Raw genomic sequence first — 19,285 nt, 5'->3', positions numbered from 1 at the left:
CCTCTTAAAAAACTCTAGAAATCTGGAGTTTTTTTTTAAAGCGGTGTATGCACTTCGGAAAGAATCGGTCAAGCAAAATTTCAAATAGGTAGCAGCGGCAGCCAAAGCAAGCCAGAGAGGGTGAAGAAAAGCCCCAAGAAAACGCTCCCTCTCCTTTGTTCTGCTGTTCGTAAAACTGTTTCTTGACCCCTTTCCTTCCGATCTCCATACTAGCCTTAAAGGTCCAATAAACCATAAATTTCGAGAAGTGTGGGAGTTCCGAGTTGGAATTGGAGAGTAGCAGCCCAAGACCGAGTTCAGTGGCAGCGCATCTGGAGACAGCTCATGACCCGGAAGTTGTACGAGCAGTAAAAGTAAAAGTAAAGTAAGTAAACCATAAATTTCCAGTTTTTGCTTTTTGAGTGTTTTTGAAACCGCCTTGAGTCAGTATTAAAAAACACCCAAAATGCAAAAAATTGGTTTATTGGACCTTTTAAAAAAAAATACTTCGGAAAATGTTCCCTTATTGTTCTTGAATTTCTTTTTGTTCGAATATCAAGTATCGTTTAATGGTGAATATCGGCCTTAGTTCATAAACTGTTGAAAGACAAAACGAACTTTTTTCAGTGTTCATTCGTTGTTTTGAATTAGATTTGAAAGAGCGATTTGGGCGGGACGCAGCTGCACGGCGGAATCGACCCCAACGGAACCGTAATCAGGATGGATGTAGACCAGGAAAAAGAAAGCGACGCCGGCGTCGCGGACGAACTGTCCATCAACGATATGCCGAACGAGGTAATTTAGTCTGAAATAATCGAAATGCACGAAGTGTACTTAGGTTTTCCTATCGTAGATTCTGCTGATGATCTTCCGGAGCCTCACCTTCCGGCAACTGGTCACAGTCTCCGCCGTAAACCACCGCTGGAACGAGCTGGCGTTCTTCCTGTTCCAGAACCGGGTCTCGCTGCAGCTTGGCTCTTGGGCTTTCGAAGGGCAGCGGGAATGGACTCGAATCTACACTGCGCTGTCCTTGCGGGCCTCCCTGCCGAAAGGTTTGGACACTTATGCGGTGCAACCGCTGGCGGACGGCGCGCACACTCTTGACATCAACATCGATAACGCCAACGATGGGACGTTGCTGGAATTTCTTCGACTGTTCCGGGGCGTTGAAACGCTGCTGGTCAAAATTGACCGTATTCGGCTGAGCAAAACAAAGAGAGCTTTTTTGCGCAAAACTCCGGGTTTCCTGCCCGCGGTTCGCCACCTGACCCTTCGCTGTCGATACGTGCGGATGGTCGGATTGCTGGCGGAAGTGGCCCCGAGGCTGGTTACGCTGGACCTTGATTTGGTGCCTCGGTTGCTGCCCAACTTCTACGAGTGCCAGTTTGACTGTTTGCAATCCCTGACGCTGCGTTTCAAGTTGGCCTGTGTCGTTGCCTCGTGGGAAATTCCCGAGAAGCAGAACTTGGTGGAATGCTTGCGCCAGTTGACGAGCCTTCGGAAGCTGGGCTTGTTTGTGGATTCTGATATCAATGCTTTCGAAGTGGCGTTTGCTTTACCGTTTATTGAAGAGTTGACCCTGGGCGGACGCTTCAAAGGCTGTCGCTTGGCAGACTTTAGAAACCTCACGCAGATGTCCAATTTGCGCTCGTTGAGTTTGGCGTTTGAGGCGGAACGCTTTAGCATGTATGGAGTCTACACAAACCCACTTCCAACGGTTGAAGTATTCAGGACCAACGAATCGACCGAATTTCCGTTGCCAGCAATCATCGGGAAATTTCCCAACCTGAAAGTTTTGTCCATTTCGACTGCAACTCTGAGCGATCTCGCGGTACAAGCCATGGTCGGTTCCACGTGGCAAAATACGATGGAAGACCTGTCGATCGTGATCGCATCGATCAAACCAAGCGTCGTCGCGAGCTTCGTCGCTCTTCAAAAGTTGAAGAAACTTAGCGTGTTTTGCTGCGATGATGCTCAGGTAAATCAGGAAAAACAAAATCGTAACTCTGATTTCAAATCTCTTCTCTGTGTTTCAGGACGGTCTCAGCGCATTCAACGCGATCGCCGAGAAGGAAACGATGAAGGAGCTGCACATTCAGCGGCTTTACGGCATGCAGTGGTGGCCATCCGCGGCGGAACTTGGCGCTTGCAACCCTGGCTGCGCCGTGTACATCAACAGAGAGCCTGCCAAGTTTTACGGGCGTGCGCCTCTCTGAGTGATCTTCAGTTAAGGTTATTTTTCTTAACTTCGTTTTTTTTCCTTTTTAACAAACATATGATGCAATAATAATTTGCAACAACTGAAATCCGAAACAAAATAAAAATATCCGAAAATAAATCAACGTCTCAACTTCCCCCATTCTCCCTTACGGAAAATCAACCCTCTCTCACTGTCGTGCTTTTCTCACTGCTCACCGTTGTCAACCCCCGAAACTCACAGCTGGGGACATTTTCCTCCCCCGCTAGCAAGCTGTGCACCATCAGAAACAGGTGAACTTTGATGCGCGATTCTCTGGCACGTGGAATTGTGAGAGAGTTGGTGAGCGTGAGTGCGCTCTCACTTGCTCAACACCATCGTAGTGTGCTCTGTGTTGTGATGTGTCGTGCGTGGGGGAGGCTGAATTTCTGAATGGGAAGATTTGGCTTCTCCACGGTCAAGAATCGTTTGTGTGTGGTGGATGGTAGTCTGAGAGGGAGAAAGAGAGAGCTTGTGGAAATAGGGATGATTGCAAAACAATAATAAAGACAAGAATTCTCGATTAAATTTTCAAAAGTTCTGCATAGGAATCCCATGACTCATAGGTTGTTTTGAAAATTTACTCTAGAATTTAAAAGTTTGTTAGGTTTTTCATAAAAAACTGTATAAATTTTCGATGAAAAATTCAATGCCCACTTCAAAAAACTTGATTTTAAAACCAAAACGTTCAGCTGGTTGTTGACTCCCAAGGTTGACTCCTAATATTATTATAGTTTTCTTTTTCTTTTCTAAAATAAAAATGCCCGTCCAACTAAATTTTAATTTTGAATTTTAAAATTACATTTAATGCTCTTCAAATTATTTTTTTATTTTCATAATTTGTGATAGGGTTGTCAGATCTTTAAACTCTAGACTCGTTGGCAAATAAGTTGGAAATGTTTTTCATTTTTTTTCACAACTGTTGAAGTACTTTACTTAACTTCACAATTTTTAATAGGGAGTTGTGGGACTCAAAGACGGATCTTATGAGACCAAACGTTGAGAACGAAATTGGTTCAGCCAGTTCCGAGATATTCGAGTGCATCTTTTTGGATTACAGTCCAGATTCGATTATCGGAAGGTTTGTATGGGACTCAAATCAAATCATGAACAAAATTAGCTTTTAGTTTTATATAACATTTGATTTCTGCGACCCAATTTTTGCCACATTTGAATAGTTGATTCCTATTAAATTACCAAATGCATTTTATCAATACAGTTCAGACTCGATTATCCGAGGTTTGATTATCCGAAGGTTTGTATTGGATTTTAGTCAAATTTGAATAGTTGACTGCCAATTAAATAATAAAATGCATTTTTCAATATGCCATATTGGCCGCCATCTTGGATTTAAAATTTTTAAATCACTTTAGCGTAGTTTAGGGGTCATAATTAAGCTCGACAATTAAAAATATTTTTTTCTGTGATTCGATTATCCGAAGTGATTTTTTTCCGAGTACTTCGGATATTCGAGTATGGACTGTATTTCATCACCGCTTTTTTGGCCGCCATCTTGGATTCAAAAATTCTAAATCACTTTAGTGTAGTTTTAAATTAGGAGTCATACCTAAGCTCAACAGTAAAAAAGACAGCGACATTATTTTGTTCGTGATTCGATTATCCGAAGTAAAAGAATATCAAGGCCTTCGGATAATCTAATAAAAATTTAAGGTGTTAACCCGTGCGTTCCTGAGATGTATTTTTTTGAAATTATAGACTAGGAGAGCGTATATAAAAAAAATACGAAAACGGGAAAAAATCAACTTTTTTCACTAAACTGCGATAACTCTAAAATTTAAGTAATATAAGCTTTTTTATGAATTACGAAATGTTTCGTCTTTCAACTACAAAAAATAATACTAAATATACAACCACACAAAGAGATTTGCTCAGATTTTGGTCATGAGTGGATATGTATTAGAGTGTAACAAAAATGACTTTTTGGCGGGCATTCAAGGGTTTGTTCCGGTGGGCATACTAAGCCCAAATCCAAAATATGAGCTTGATTGTGTAGTAAACACCACTTATCGCAAGCACAATCGTTTATCGAAATGACGTTCCATCGAGCAAGTTTTCTTTTTTTCTCCTCGCTTTGCTTGTTTGACATTTATGCCCTTTAGGATTCAGTTTGAATCCCTTCAGGAACACTCGAGTTTCGACTCTAACATTTCAAATGGCCAAATATAATTTGTGGCACTAAGTTTACATTGAATAATTCTTTCGCATTCGCATGGAGATAGTGATCTTAGCAGATTGCATACTGGATTTCATCATGCTAATGTGATGATTTTCCAGTACCAATTCTAACACTTATTTAACATTTAATAATTCAATTGATTTTGTATTTTTTTCGTTATATTGACTATTCTCGTCTCATTCTCTACAGATTGGACGTATCAGGAGCTGGCGCTCCGCCCTTCAATTTTAAATGGGATTTAACCCGTAAAAAAGATTTTTTCAAAAATGACACTTTTTGAGGCATTTTGGCCACTAAAGCGTTTATTTTCAACATCATTGGCGTGTAGGCCAGATCCTTGCGCATGTTTTGGTATATATAACATTGAAATTTGGAGCACCCTGGAGCTCGGTACAGACCTTCAAAGTTTGGTATTTTTTCGAAAAATCGGCCCCGGCGTCTAGGGCGTCACGAGGCGCGACGCATATCTTTTTTGCCGGGACCGATTTTTCGAAAAAAAATTTTACGGGTTAAATCCCATTTAAAATTGAAGGGCGGAGCGCCAGCTCCTGTTACGTCCAATCAAGCTCATATTTTGGATTTGGGCTTAGTATGCCCACCGGAACAAACCCTTGAATGCCCGCCAAAAAGTCATTTTTGTTACATCCTAATATGTATACATGAGGTGGGTACAGGAAGTCTTATTAAGAAGTTCATTGTTTGAGTGATTCTTCAGTCAGGAAGGCCAAAAATGTTTAACTTCATGAATTTTCACAATTTTTTTGATTTTCACATTTCATGTTGATCCATGAATTTGCAAATTTCATAAAATGAGAATTTTTCTGAAGAAACAATTCTTTTCAAATCAACCTCAAGGTACTTTTTGATCGCTTATTTTATTTTACATCTAAAAACATAGCCCAACCAAGAGTCCAACACGTTTTTCGTTTTTTTTAAATCGTTTTTCAAAAGTCATGATTTTTTTTAGAAAAAATGGCAACATTACCAAAAGAATGTTGACCAACTTGTGCCATATATCAAAAGATGCAATTTTTGTCTTGCCATGTCCAAAAATGATAATTTTCAAAAGTGGTTATTTTGTGCAATTAAATTTGTGTGTGCAAATAATTTGTTTTAAAGTGTATCTATTTTTCTGAAAATTTCTAAGCAATACCTACAACTTTGCCGAAGATACCAAATTGATCAATCCATTCTCAAGATACAGATTTTTGAATATGTTTATAGCCTTTTTTAAGGACGGTTTCCAAAATTGTATGCAGACTTGTATGAACGAACTAATGATGAAAAATGATATCTTTGGTCATAGAAAATTACACACAAAGTGTCGGCCAAATCAAAAAATGCAATAAATAATGGTTTTCGGAAGTCTTAGAGAATTGCTCAGGAACAAAATACATATCTGATTAATTTCTTAGATGAATTTCAAATCAATTAAATCAATCAATATTTATTAGATGATTAAAAAAAAATAGATAACTGTAATCGTGCACTATGTCATTTACGACCCATTTTTCATAAAAAAATAAAATCATGAACAATTTTAAATATCTTAGAAGCTTTGTAATCTTTTCATACAAAAAAATCGATTTTTTTTTATCAAATTAATTCTTTCTATTTATTTTTCAAACCAGAGTTTTTTAAAAGGTTCTATAAGCTATATGATTCACTTTGTTTGTATGACTTTATTTTTTAAATAAAATCCCAGAATTAAAAATTGTTTTCAAATTCTCCAAACTGTCAACCCTATTAAAATCAAGCTCACCTCCCTAAAGAAACTTCAGATCAAAACAATAATAAAAAAGAGCTCACTTGCTCACCTTCTCACCACCCACAGCTCCCCATTCACCAACTCACTACACTACAACTCTCTCACGCGCTCCCCGTCAACCGAGAGAGCACGCGAGCGAGCTCCCCAGCTCTGCTTCGGGTTCGTCTCCGGCAAACGCAGCGGAAGAGCAAAAGAGGCCAACTTGGGGCTGCCCCAAGTCAGTCGTCGATTGGCGTACGGTCGGTTCGGTTCGGTTCTTCTCTCATCCAGGTTGACGTCCGCGTGTGTGTGTGCGTTTCTCACCTCTCTGCGCCTCCTTCGATGGGGGTGGTGGTGGGTGGTTAAAAGACCCCTGGCTGCAGCTTTAAGGGCTAATTTAGTGCTAGTTTGGTGCGGCGATTGACGATTTGACGCATTTTAGGGGCGTTTTTCCAAAGGACGGAGCTCGTTCCGGGTTGTGTTTGCTTCCTAAACGTGGGGCGGAGTGTGGGCGCATGTTTTGGGGTTGTTTTGCTACGACCCTAAACAAACAGAGCTGGGAAGTAGGAAAAAGGAAGAGTATTTTTTTTTGGAAAAGGATGTTGGCCCGCAGCTGAAGTTCTGGGAAGGAAAACTCCTTCCAGGAAGACTTGCAACTTGGTACCAGTGCCGTTTGTTGTCCCTCTTGTCCGCGGAACAAGACAAAAAAGGACACACACACCGAGTGAGAGGAAGTACGCGGTTTTCGAGGGAAAATCGATTAGAAGTGGTCGTCGTCGATTTTTGACAGTGTGTGAGTGAGAGAAAGCCCGTCTGCGACGGATTTGGGTGAGAATTGCGCGAAACAATCGCTGAATTTCATCTCTTAAAAATTGAAATCTTCAAAAATACCGAAAAAAATAAGGACAGTAGGGCATACTGTTCGAACCCAGACGAGAAAAAAAAACAAAAATCAAAAAGAAGAAAATTTGATTGCATTATTGCCTCCAGCGGAAAAAGGTTTGTTCGCGAGTGAGAAAATCGCGGTGAGCGGTGAGAGAATAATCAAAAACGAGAGAACAACAGAAAGCCGGTGAGAAAAAGGCAGATTGTTGAATGAAATCGTGAAAAAATCGAGTGATGTTTTGGTTTTAATTAGGAAATAACAAAATCTATTGATGTTTAGCATTTTTCTTCAAATCGATCGTCGTATTTGTTGTTGGTAGATTGTAAGCGAAAACGAAAACAGGTAAGAATCGCAGTGCAAGAGAAAAAGGGATGAGCGTGAGTGAGGATGGAAAAGGATGTGTGAGTGGGGGGTTGCTCTCATTCTCTCTCGGGTTTTTTTTGGGAGAACTTTTACTACCCACTCAGTGTAGGGTTGCGTTATTTTTAGGGGATGAAAAGCTTGAGGCAGGGTGGCTGCTTGTGATTTAGCAAAATAGAATGATTTGAAGATTGCAGAAAATAAACTTTGTTTTCTGGAATAAACTATATTTTTTATGAATTTTAAATGATTAATAAAATATAATATTTTTCAATTAAAAATAGCTGCAAAATAAAAAAAATCGTTATTCGATTTGTTTCAATGACCCAAGTATAAGTTAACGAAATCATTATCAAAAGTGGTGTAAGAATAGGTATTGACTTTTGATTTTATAAGTAGAGCTTTAATATTTCCGAATCATGTAGTATTTTATATATCTTTCATTTTGAATATGAACCCACCTAAATTTTTAAACGTCTTTTAAACTTAATATATTGCTATCGATTTTTTGTAAAATGAATGGTTTAATGGTTTAACTATTTTAAAATGACCGATTTTTAATAACAAAGTTTGGTGAACATCTAAGTAGAACGATGTTAGAAGTTTTATAAAAATATTTTAGAAAATATCTGAGGCAAAATGTGTACGTTGTTCAAAGTGAGAATAATATTCCTGTTTTTAGCACTAGCCACTTTACTATCGATTATATATTTTTTATTCAAAATATTATACAATTTTCAGTGCCCCCTGATTTTTGAGATGAAGATAAACTGTTGAAAATATTTGGCTTATTTAACATATTTTTAAGATTTTTTCAAACATTTGTCATCGGAAATATATAGTTTTAAAACTTTTTTTGACACTTTCAAATATTATAAAAAAAACGTTACTTAATCCACCCTAGGGTGGTTGGTGCCTTCCTCACATTTAAAGGGTGCTGTCCAAAAAAAACACAAAAGGGCGGTGTTTTTCAGTGTTTTATCAATTTGACTCATTATTCATACCACTAGATTGGGTAGTCAGAGCTTCATATTGCAGGGCACTTAGGTGCTTACAACTTATGATTGGGTAGTCAGATCTCCAATCTAATTCGTGCCCGTTGAAAAGGTATTTTGATTACCTATCCAACGACAGGTCGCATGAGAGATCCGGACAACGTTTTCATCAAAATATCTGAGATCCGGCCTCCAAAAAAGTGCATAAATAACACTTAAGTGCTTATAACTTTTGATAGGGTTGTCAGATCTTCAATGTCTTGAACGCATTGGACAGGTCTTTTGATGACCTATCCAACGACAGGTCGCATGAGAGATCCGGACAACGTTTTCATCAAAATATCTGAGATCCGGCCTCCAAAAAAGTGCATAAATAACACTTAAGTGCTTATAACTTTTGATAGGGTTGTCAGATCTTCAATGTCTTGAACGCATTGGACAGGTCTTTTGATGACCTATCCAACGACAGGTCGCATGAGAGATCCGGACAACGTTTTCATCAAAATATCTGAGATCCGGCCTCCAAAAAAGTGCATAAATAACACTTAAGTGCTTATAACTTTTGATAGGGTTGTCAGATCTTCAATTTCTTGGACGCATTGGACAGGTCTTTTGATGACCTATCCAACGACAATTCGCATGAGAGATCCGGACAACGTTTTCATCAAAATATCTGAGATCCGGCCTCCAAAAAGTGCATAAATAACACTTAAGTGCTTATAACTTTTGATAGGGTTGTCAGATCTTCAATGTCTTGGACGCGTTAGAAAGGTCTTTCAAATACCTTTCTAAAAATGTATAGCATGACGGGGTTTCTTACAAAAACCACCCTTTTTACAATCTTCCGGACTTTAGTCAAAATCGTTTTTTTAGCATAACTTTTGAAGTACTTAACTAAACTTCATAATTTTCAATAGGGACTTATGAGACCCCAAGACGGATCGAATGAGACCAAAACGGTCCAAATCGGTTTAGCCAGTCTCAAGATAATCGAGTGCATATTTTTTGGTGCACAGACCCACATCCCTACACACACACACACACACAGACATTTGCTCAGAATTTGATTCTGAGTCGATATGTATACGTGAAGGTGGGTCTAGGAGGTCAAATTAAGAAGTTCGTTTTCGAGTGATTTTATAGCCTTTCCTCAGTAAAGTGAGGAAGGCAAAAATTACATTCTTTATTTATTGAATTGAGATGATAGTTCTTGAAATTTATTTATGCTAAAGTTTTCTGTTTATCGTTCTAATTATTAGAAAATTCATGGTAAATAACTGGTCTATAAAAAAATCAAAAATCGACTTGAATTGAAAACCTCATTTAAGTCAATTTTTGTTTTTTTTTATGGACCGGTTATTTACCATGAATTTTCTAATAATTAGAACGTTTTTCTATCGTTTTTTTCTGAATGAAGAAAATTTGAAAAATTGCCCCAGAAAACTTTAGTAAAAATAAATTTTAAAAGCTATCATCTCAATTCAATAAATAAAGAATGTAATTTTTTTTAATAATATTTGAAAGTGTCAAAAAATGTTTTAAAACTATAAATTTCCGTTGACAAATGTTTGAAATAATCTTAAAAATATGTGTAATAAGCCAAATATTTTCAACAGTTTAAAGTTATATTTTTTAACAAAAAATATTTAATTGTTTTTTTTTGAGCGTTGAATTTTGGAGATGGGAGGAGCCAAATTATAAAAACGTGTTTTTAAATTGGACGCAATCTGATCAAAAAGGCATTTCCGTAAAAATAATTGTCCAAAATTTTAATTTTTATTTAATATTTAGTTGGCGTTTTTTATATTTATTGTCAATAGTTTACAGTATTTGTAAAAGTAAAAGTAATAATAAAAAAAATGATTTGTTTATAAATTGGATGAAATTCGATCAAATCCTTCAGTTTTTTGTCATTCTTTGGTTTTTTTTGTCAGTAGTCCAAGAATTAGTTGAAAAGTCAAAAAACGTTTTTGTTTTTATTTACGGCTATAAACTACTTTGCTTTAGTCTTAATAAAAGGACCTGTTTTTATTCAAAATGCTTTTTAAAACTCTGAACTTTTATTTTTTAGCCTAACCTTTAAAAGAGTGTTTAGCAAAAGTTAAGTTAAGTTTATGCAACCACGTTCAAAAATCAGGTTTTCAACTAGTTCTATAACACATTTTTTACAATTTAAAAAAAAAATTGAATGTTATTTGCCGTCTAGATAAGTGTCAAACTCCTAGATGCTGGAATAGTACTGAAAAGAATTCCTTTTCGATACAAGTTCAACTTTTCAGCACTAATTTCTGTGTTAGAAAGTAGAACTTTTCAGCCCTAGTATCGAAAAATATTACTTTTCGATTCTCGCTTACTTTTTCAACAGGTTTAATCAACAAAGGATACCCGTGGCGCATAAGACTTTTTGAAAGAGTACTCTGGGATAATATTATTTTTAGTATAGAAAAATAGGTCGTTTCGTCGTTTGATAGTGTCATGAAAAGTAACTGGTTTCAAGGTGGAATTGCAAGAAGTACTTTTCGGTTATTTTTGCGAAGAAAAATAGGCCGTTTCTTTATTTGAGAATGATAGAAAAAGTAAGTTTCAGAAAAGAACTGAAAAAATATGTTCAATTCGGTTTCTTCCATAAAATATTTAATACGTATTGTTTTTTTTATTCAAAATAAAAAAAAACAATATTGTAAACGTTGATGACTATTTTTAATTTTTTTACATTTCTGATCAAATTTAACTATCAGAACACAAATCAGAACCAGACATAATTCATGTGAAATACAGTTCTCCATAAATTCTTATGAATGTTGAGTTTCCACATTTTTAAGATTCATTTCAAATTAAAAAAAAATATGGAAAAAATGGTTTGATATTTGATATTGAGCTCTCCTTTTTTGATGGCCAAGGGGCAAAGAAAAAATTGGATAATTCAATTTATAAAGACAGAAAAAAAAACAAAATAAACGAGTTTTTTTATGTCAACTTATTTGTTATGGGTTTCCAATGCAGATAGTTTGCAATCGATATTTTTTTTACATAAAATACTATTTTAAATATTTGACTCTTGTTTCATTTCTATTAAAGAGAGGGAAACATAACTTGAGTCGACTTTTTGTTCAAAAACAGATTGTTGAAAAGTGTTAAAACTGATGTGAGAATATAAGTAGATTAATAGAAAAGTAATCAAAAATAATAAAACTTGTTTATAATTTGGATGAAATTAGATCAAATCCTTCTGTCTTTGTGTCTTTCTTTCTTTCCTAAGTTTTTTTTTCTAGGTGTCCAAGAATTATTTGAAAAGTCAAAAAACTTTTTTTTCAAATTAAATCAAGCAGCCACCCTTTTCAGTTCGAATGCAAACCTGGAAAACGAGACGATATGGCACATTTTTTCCAGTTGACATGTACGTGTGAGTGTGTGTGCATTTTTGTGTGCTCATTTCTGCTGTATAGTGAATAATAAATATTACAAATCTCACCCAAATTACTCACGTTTTTCCTCCGGGCAAATTTCGTTTTGTGCGGTTTCTCTCTGTGTGTGTGCGCTCATATTATTTGTCTGGGTTGTAAATAAATGTAGTTTTTCCGGTTTATCTGATGTGTGCAATTTTCTTTCTCTTCCTGTTTTTTTTTAATTTTCCTGCGTGTTCCACCGTGTTGACTTCTGGATGGTTAAAAAAGGCATAAACGAAGAAAAGTGACGACTTGCGTAAAGCGAAAATAAATAAAAATATAATAAATATAGAGTTTGTGTGACGGTGTCGAGTATACATAAAGAAAAAAAAACACCCCGAGAAGAAAATTGCTTTTTCCCCACAAATATTCCCCGGTGAATACTGAAAGGAGCAAAATAAGGAAGTGCCGCTGGTGGAAGATAATCTGTCTTATCCAAGCAGCACAGGAAAGTGAGGAAAACCAGAAAAAAATAATAATAATAATCATACGGTCATAAGGAAAAAAAAAATAGAGTCGGAAAATTACACCAGTGAAGTGTGCGTAATAATCGTTGGTTGTTGTGGTGGTGGCTAAAGGATAACGCAGCAGGCGGCGCAGTGTATCGCGTGGGTGTCGATTGATGAACACAGAATTTTGCCTGGAACTGGACTGACGAAAAAACACACCAGGCCTGCTAAGCACCCGGAGACCGAATCGAAAAGGTGAGTGACGACGCCTGATGACGCGACTCGGTCGGCAGTCGGCGTGGATTAGCTGAGTGATTATGTGTCGGGGGTGGGCTTTGTTTGGGGAAGAGGTTGACGGAGGACAGGTGGTCGTGTTTTTTTCTGGATTATTTTTAGGCGAAGCGAAGCTCATTGGATATTATTTGGTCGTTTTGTCTAATTGGATGGAATTGATCTTATGGCTGTGTGGATATAGTGTGTTTACCAGCGAAAATGGAACCTGTTGAAGGTGACTTTAACGGTTTGAAGTATTCCCAGTGATTTTGAGAATCGATAGTGAAATCGCATTTATGAATGAAACTACTTGTGAAAACAATTGAATTTGCGAGCATTATTTGCATTTTTTTTTACCTAAATTTGAATATCTGGGTAATTATCCGCAAACTCACACGAAATTGTGAAACTTTGTCCTAAAGGGAAAACTTTTGTCTCTGATCACGAATCCGAGCTCCATTTTTTGATATCTTGAGATGGAGGGGTGTTACAACCCCTTTCCATTATTGAAAATTCGAATAAGCCGTGTTTTTCAATAATTTGAAATGGTGATGGTAAAATTGGATGCACGATTTGATGGCGTACTCAGAATTCCGAATTAACGTATTTTTCATCGAAAAAGTAGTTTCAAAAATTCTGCTATGAACAACCTCGCGGGCCAAACAAAAATAACTGAAACTATGTTAAACTTACGTTAACTTACGTTAAACTTCCCTTATGTCCAACTTTTTTATTTGCTTTTGACATTTGATCTAATGAAATGTTTTCCCAAAATGTAATTCCATTACTATCCTTTTATAATTACTTTATTTTAAACGCAAGAATATGGATTCCACACTGTTTTCAGTTGATTAGGCTTTTATTTCCATAAAAAATTTAAAAAGTATGATTTGATTTTTCGGACCAATTTTAAAGGGGAAAGGGGGGGTTGGAGTGAGTAATATTTGCAACGGCCTTACACTTTACAATTGTTTATCGGGATGTGATCTTTTTTTGGTTCTACAAAGATAAATATTTGATTTTAACATGTTTTAGCCTGTAACATTTTGCTTCTCTTTTCAATGATTTTTTTTTTATTTCAAGATATCTTTGAAACGTTTTTTTTTTGATGAGTACAAAATATTTCAATTTTATTTTAAAAGAACATCAATGAAATTGAAGTTTTGATAATAAAGATTATGTTATGTTTCGAAATATAAGTGTTTTATTGTTAAACAAGTTTGAAATAGAAAGTAACAGGAAGAAATGTTGAATAGTCCAGCTTTATCTATAGAAGTGAGAGAACTTTGAATTTTCATGTAAATTTACCAAGCAATGCTTGTCTTAATTTATTTTTAGTGTCAGTTCGGAAATTTTGAATGAGCAATTCCATGCCAAATAGGGAATCGGTTGTACCGGACCCTCTCCGATTTCATTGAAACTTTGTAGACATGTTATCTTAGGCATATATAAGCAATTTTTGTGTATATGGAACTAGTTTCACTCGATAATGACATTTGAGAAAGTCGTATTTTTGTTTATTCATGAAATTGTTTATTTAGGTCCCCTTATGAGAAGGGCGTAAGTGTTTTAAATATTTGTGTTATTCGGAATTTAAATATCGCTGTATCTCCAAGCCGTTGCATCGTATCAAAAAGTGGTCAAAGACAAACTTGTAGGAAATTTGACCGGCTTTCCGAAAAAAAAAATAAAAAAAATACACTGAAAGAAAAAACACGCCACTTTTATGAGATTTTTTCATTTTTCAGTTTAAAAGACAAATTTAAAGGCAGAATGGAGCAACTCAATTAAAAAAAAAATACAAAAATCATTTACTGAAACTGCTTTTTTTTTAAAGTGCTCCAAAAGTCAAAATTTTCAAAAACCGAATACGGGAATCGATTCTCCATACAATCTATATATAAATATGGACAATATTGACCACTGTCCTAAGTCCAACCTTTGTTAAGTTACAACGGTTTTAAAAATGAAAATGCTGAAAAACATGTTTTTTCAATGGTTTTTGACAATTTCTATATGATAGACTTGATTTTTCAGTCTCGTAAATATTTTTACTGGAAAGCTCGTCCAATTTCCCATAAGTTTGTCTTTGGCCACTTTTCGAAAAAACTAGTTTTTTTTATGATTTTTAAGCTAATTTACTATCCAAAATGTTAATTTTATTTTTTAAACCGCTGTAACTTTACAAGGGTTGGACTTAGGACAGTGGTCGATATGGAGACTTGTATGTAAAATTGTATGGAGAATCGATTCCCGTATTCGGTTTATGAAAATTTTGAAGTTTAGAGCAATTTAAAAAAAACCATTTCAGTAAATGATTTTTGTATTTTTTTAGCTGAGTTGCTCCCCCCTGCATTTTTTGTGAGTCTTTTTGTAACATCTTAGGCTATTTTCACAAAAAAATTGAACAAAAAAAAGAAAAAATCGTGGGCTCACCATCAAATTTGACTTTTAAATTTAAAAATAAAAAAATCTCATAAAAGTGGCGTGTTTTTTTTCTTTCAGTGTATTTTTTTTAGAAAGCCCGTAAAATTTCTCATGAATATATTTTATATCTCCAACATAAAAACTTAATCTATAAAATCTATAGTCCGCCAGATTTTTCTAATTTTGGTGTGCTTAGTTTAAAAATTTTGTTTTTAAACATTTTTTCTTAAGAATCGGGAGTACTCTAGTAATTTCAATAAATCGTCCATATTCAGAGCTTTTAACTTGGAGCAATCGTTTTATCAAACTATCTCTTGATTTAAGGTGCTCAAATTTGGCACAGATTTGATAATTTGATTTGAATTTTACTTTGAAATTTGTAGAAAGATCCGAAGTGGTCCACAGAATCCAACCTTATGTTTAGGGCTGTTGGATTGTTTTTTTTATATATAAACGGAATTTGGGCCGTGTATTTTTTTTTAACGTAGACTACGTCTTTGTCGAAGGTACTGGGGTGCCATTCCAAAAAACCCGGGCCGAAGGCCCTGGATTACTGCGTCATCCGTCAAACGCTTATATCTTCCTTCCCTCTAATCGAATCGACACGATTTATGTTCCATTCGATTCGAAAATTATTCAGCAATTTGCTATAAAACTTTCATTGTTGGCAAAATAGTTTTACTATTGAAACAATTGAATGTTTTAAAATGTTTTCAAAATGCAGAGATTTTGCAAGCAAAATGAGCGCTTCCCACTCACGGACGGGAATGTCAAGTACCTATTTTGAGGGGAAAATCATCCGAGCAACGCGACCGAGTGTCGGTCGCGAAAAAGGAGGGGAAGTAGCGGGCCGAAATCATTTATAAGAACGCGCGCCAGAGCCCATTCTATCATTCACGTCTCAGACGTCGGACCGGCAGCAGCAGCAGGAAAGCTCAGCCCAGAGCAGCAGCAGCAGGAGAGAGACCAGAGCAGCAGCAGCAGGAGAGAGAGGGACCAGAACTGGAAAAGAAGCGCGCATCGCCTTCTCGTCGTCACCGTCAGCCAGTTGCCTCTCGATGGCCGGACCGTTTGGATCTTTCGTGGTAGGGGGTGAGGATTTCCCAACTCTTCGGAGTTGCCTCACTCCTCGTCCCTCGTCCCACCCGGGACGAGGCATCAACAAGACGAGGCGCGCGCCTGCTGCCTTCCGCCGAAAAGCCTCTCGTGGGTCAAGCCGTGGTTGTGAAACAATCAGGACATCCAACTAGCTCGTCGCATTCGCGGCGAGCGCTTCTGAAAGAGTTACGTCGTATCCAATTCCAAACTTTTGAAAGAGTTGCCCTCATCCCTCGTCCCACCCGGGACGAGGCAGCGAGCTGCAATAATTTCAATTTAAATTTCAGGAACAAATTTTGGTCTTCGGGGGCGACGGAATGCACAGCTTTCTGAGGCTGCTCTCGCCCCCAACCCCTCTGCCCTCCCCCCATTCTGCTCTTAGCATTCTTGCAAAAATTCATCCAATGCTCTCGTTTACCTTCAAAATCAATAATTATGTATTGATTCATGCCTAGAAATGCTAAAAGTTTATCTTTTAAATCCTATTGAAAATTATTTATTGAAAAGAATTTCATTTTGTCGAAAGTTAAACAATTTGCTACCCGATTTGATTCTCACCAAACGCACACATCTAAACTTTACGTAGTCTACGCCATTCCGGTTATGTCTGTGACATAACTACTTTGACTTTTTCCAACAAAGGTGGGCCCGCTGGCCGCCGTTTGGTGACCACTGATTTAAGTCAATTTATTATAAATTCAGTGAAGACAATTGCATTTTAGGAGTGTTTTTTTCATTTCATTTCAAAATCGTTACGATTCGTTACGAATTAATTTGACTAATTTGAAGCCTTTAGTAAAACTGTTTTATGGTTTTTTGGCTGACATTTTATTAATATATGATTCATACAGTACTCAAACTCACCCAATTTTTTCCATATCTTTAAGATTAAAATGGCTCAAAACGACATCAGCCATATTATCATTAGTGCACTCTTTCCAAACAATAAAAATAAAAACCAAAATCGAAAACCCAGCTCCAATCTTGAATCCGATACGGCACCGGCGGTGGTCGTCCAACCCCCACGCGGGTGCTTTCCAAGCCATTTCCGGTTCCGCGGGCACGGACAAACCCTATCATTCCCATCAACCAACTCGCATCAGCAGCCCTCACCGCGTCCCAAAACGTGTAAAAACGAACAAAACGAACAGAGAGCGAACAAAAAAATGATGCGGTGAGCCACAAAATTTAATTCCGTGCGGTGGATTTATGATACAGCATTTATCATTTCACTAAACGTACCTCGTAGTCCAGAGGTGGCGCAAGGGGTCGGTTATTAGGCGCGGGGGCTGTTTTTCACCCCCGGAATTGTTTGCTGGCCAAATATCACTGCGAAAGGTGGGTGGTAGGTTCGGCGAAGGTATTTTGCCACCTGGAATAGACCGCCACCGACCTGCGAGCCGAGCTCAGAGGTTTGGTTTGTTAGACCAGGGCTGTAAAAAGGGGGTAGAGGAGGGTGCTTTTTCATTGCGAGCGCTTTGTAAACAAAAGGAAAATTGAAAATGGCTCGTTTTTCATTAGGATGATGGACCAAGAAGGGATGGACGCCCACGCGTTTTGAGGGTGGGTGGACCGTTGGGGGTTAGTGGCTTCCGACTTTTCTGTTGGTTTGTGTGTTTGCTTTTTGCAAATGTTTGTCCCACGCGCGCAATGATATGCCCTCCGACGGTTGCATCCACCGGGGTGCGATTTGTTGTGGGCACTCTGGCTGATGGGAACAAACCCCGGGAGTGATTCACTTTCTCCCGTGAGTATCAACGGTGTGATTGAATATTTTGCAGCGTTTTCGAGAAATGAATCAAGAATGTGATAAATTCAAACTTTATGCGAAATCACTTTTACTTGCAATATAAGTGAATTTATTTTAAAGTAATTCCACCTAAATCGTTGTTCCCGAAACATCCTACGTGTTACACAAAAAAACTGGATTTCCTCCAAATTTCTAGAACAAAGTACACGGAGAAAAAAGAGTTCCCGAAATCGAAAACAAGCGCTCATGAAATTAGGAACCACGAACAAAGTGTTCAAATGCCATGGTACCTTTTTGAAAAACGTACCTACCATGACATTTGAACACTTTGTTTGTAGTTCCAAATTTCATGAACGCGTGCTCACGATTTTGGGAACTTATTTTTCTCGGTGTAATGGATATTTTTGGTTTTTGGATATTTTTGGATCTCCGCCACAATAGTTGTCTCGACCCCTCTCTGATTTGTGTGAATCTTTGTCCTAAGTTGTAACTTTTGTCCCTGATCACGAATCCGAGGTCTTTTTTTCGTTATCTCGTGACGGAGGAGCGGTACGACCCCTTTAATTTCTGAACATGTGAAAAAAGATGTGTTTTTCAATAATTTGCAGCCCGAAATGGTGATGATATGGAAATTTGGTGCCAAAAGGCCTTTTTTGTAAAACTGGACGCTCAATTTGATAGCTTACTCAGAATTCCAAAAAAAAACATATTTTTCATAAAAAAATACAAAAAATGTTTCAAAAATTCTGCCATTTTTCTCAACCGTTATTTTTTTTTAAACATGTCATTTTATGGGAAATTTAATTTACTTTTTAATCTGCAATAACCCAGAAGGGTAATTTTTTTATTTAGAGCAAAATTTTTCATTGTAAAATTTCATATTTTTCTAACTTTGCAGGATTTTTTTAGAGTATAACAATGTTCGACAAAGTTTTAGAGCAGACAATTAGAATTTTTTTTTGTAAACATAAGGAGCTGGCTTGTGACCATTACGAGTTATCACGAATAAAAAAAATAAATGGAAAAGTAACTTTTTTCGTTTCTTTTTTGTTTCGTTGTTCTTGTCTGTCTCGTGTGACCTGAACGGCCATGATCATTAAAATTTGTTTTTTGACTACAAAAGTTTGCCTTTGCAAATATTTTTAGAAATTGACTTCTTAACAGTGTTGGAATTCGAACAAGAAGAAGAAAAGCATTTCTCACTCGCGAGCGAGGGAGAGAACTTGTAGTACTGTTCTCTTCTCGCTCGCGCTCGCATTTTCGTTCGCGTTCTCGCTCTCGCCGCGAGCGCTCGCGAGCGCCTCGTGCTAGCCGTTCGTCCCAAGCTTGCAATTTGTTTATCAGGCTTATGAATACGAACCAGGCGATGATGTAAAGGTGTGACTTCAATCGCTGTGTTGTTTTTTTTTCGTTTCTAACACGTTAAACTTCTCGCGAACGGA

The 19,285-nt window shown here is 37.0% G+C and overlaps 2 protein-coding genes across 2 annotated transcripts in view; both read left to right on the top strand.

The window, feature by feature from the left end:
* The first annotated feature begins 638 nt into the window (after positions 1-638).
* LOC120425099 (uncharacterized) lies at positions 639-2,317 on the top strand. Its single transcript, XM_039589494.1, has 3 exons — positions 639-774; positions 833-1,957; positions 2,016-2,317. The coding sequence occupies exons 1-3, from the start codon at positions 700-702 to the stop codon at positions 2,193-2,195; spliced, it is 1,380 nt and encodes a 459-aa protein (XP_039445428.1). The 5' UTR covers positions 639-699; the 3' UTR covers positions 2,196-2,317.
* Positions 2,318-6,391: 4,074 nt separating this feature from the next.
* The window catches only part of LOC120430087 (beta-1-syntrophin), a 373,089-nt gene continuing 360,195 nt past the window's right edge, over positions 6,392-19,285 (top strand). Inside the window, exons 1-2 of the mRNA XM_052708017.1 lie at positions 6,392-7,387; positions 12,075-12,550. The gene's annotated coding sequence lies outside the window, so the exon portion shown is untranslated. The remainder of the gene's footprint in view (positions 7,388-12,074; positions 12,551-19,285) is intronic.

Source organism: Culex pipiens, chromosome 2, assembly GCF_016801865.2.
Source record: "Culex pipiens pallens isolate TS chromosome 2, TS_CPP_V2, whole genome shotgun sequence".
Taxonomy (NCBI): domain Eukaryota; kingdom Metazoa; phylum Arthropoda; class Insecta; order Diptera; family Culicidae; genus Culex; species Culex pipiens.
Note: the sequence above shows the minus strand (reverse complement) of the source record. Positions and strands in the feature narration are given on the sequence as shown.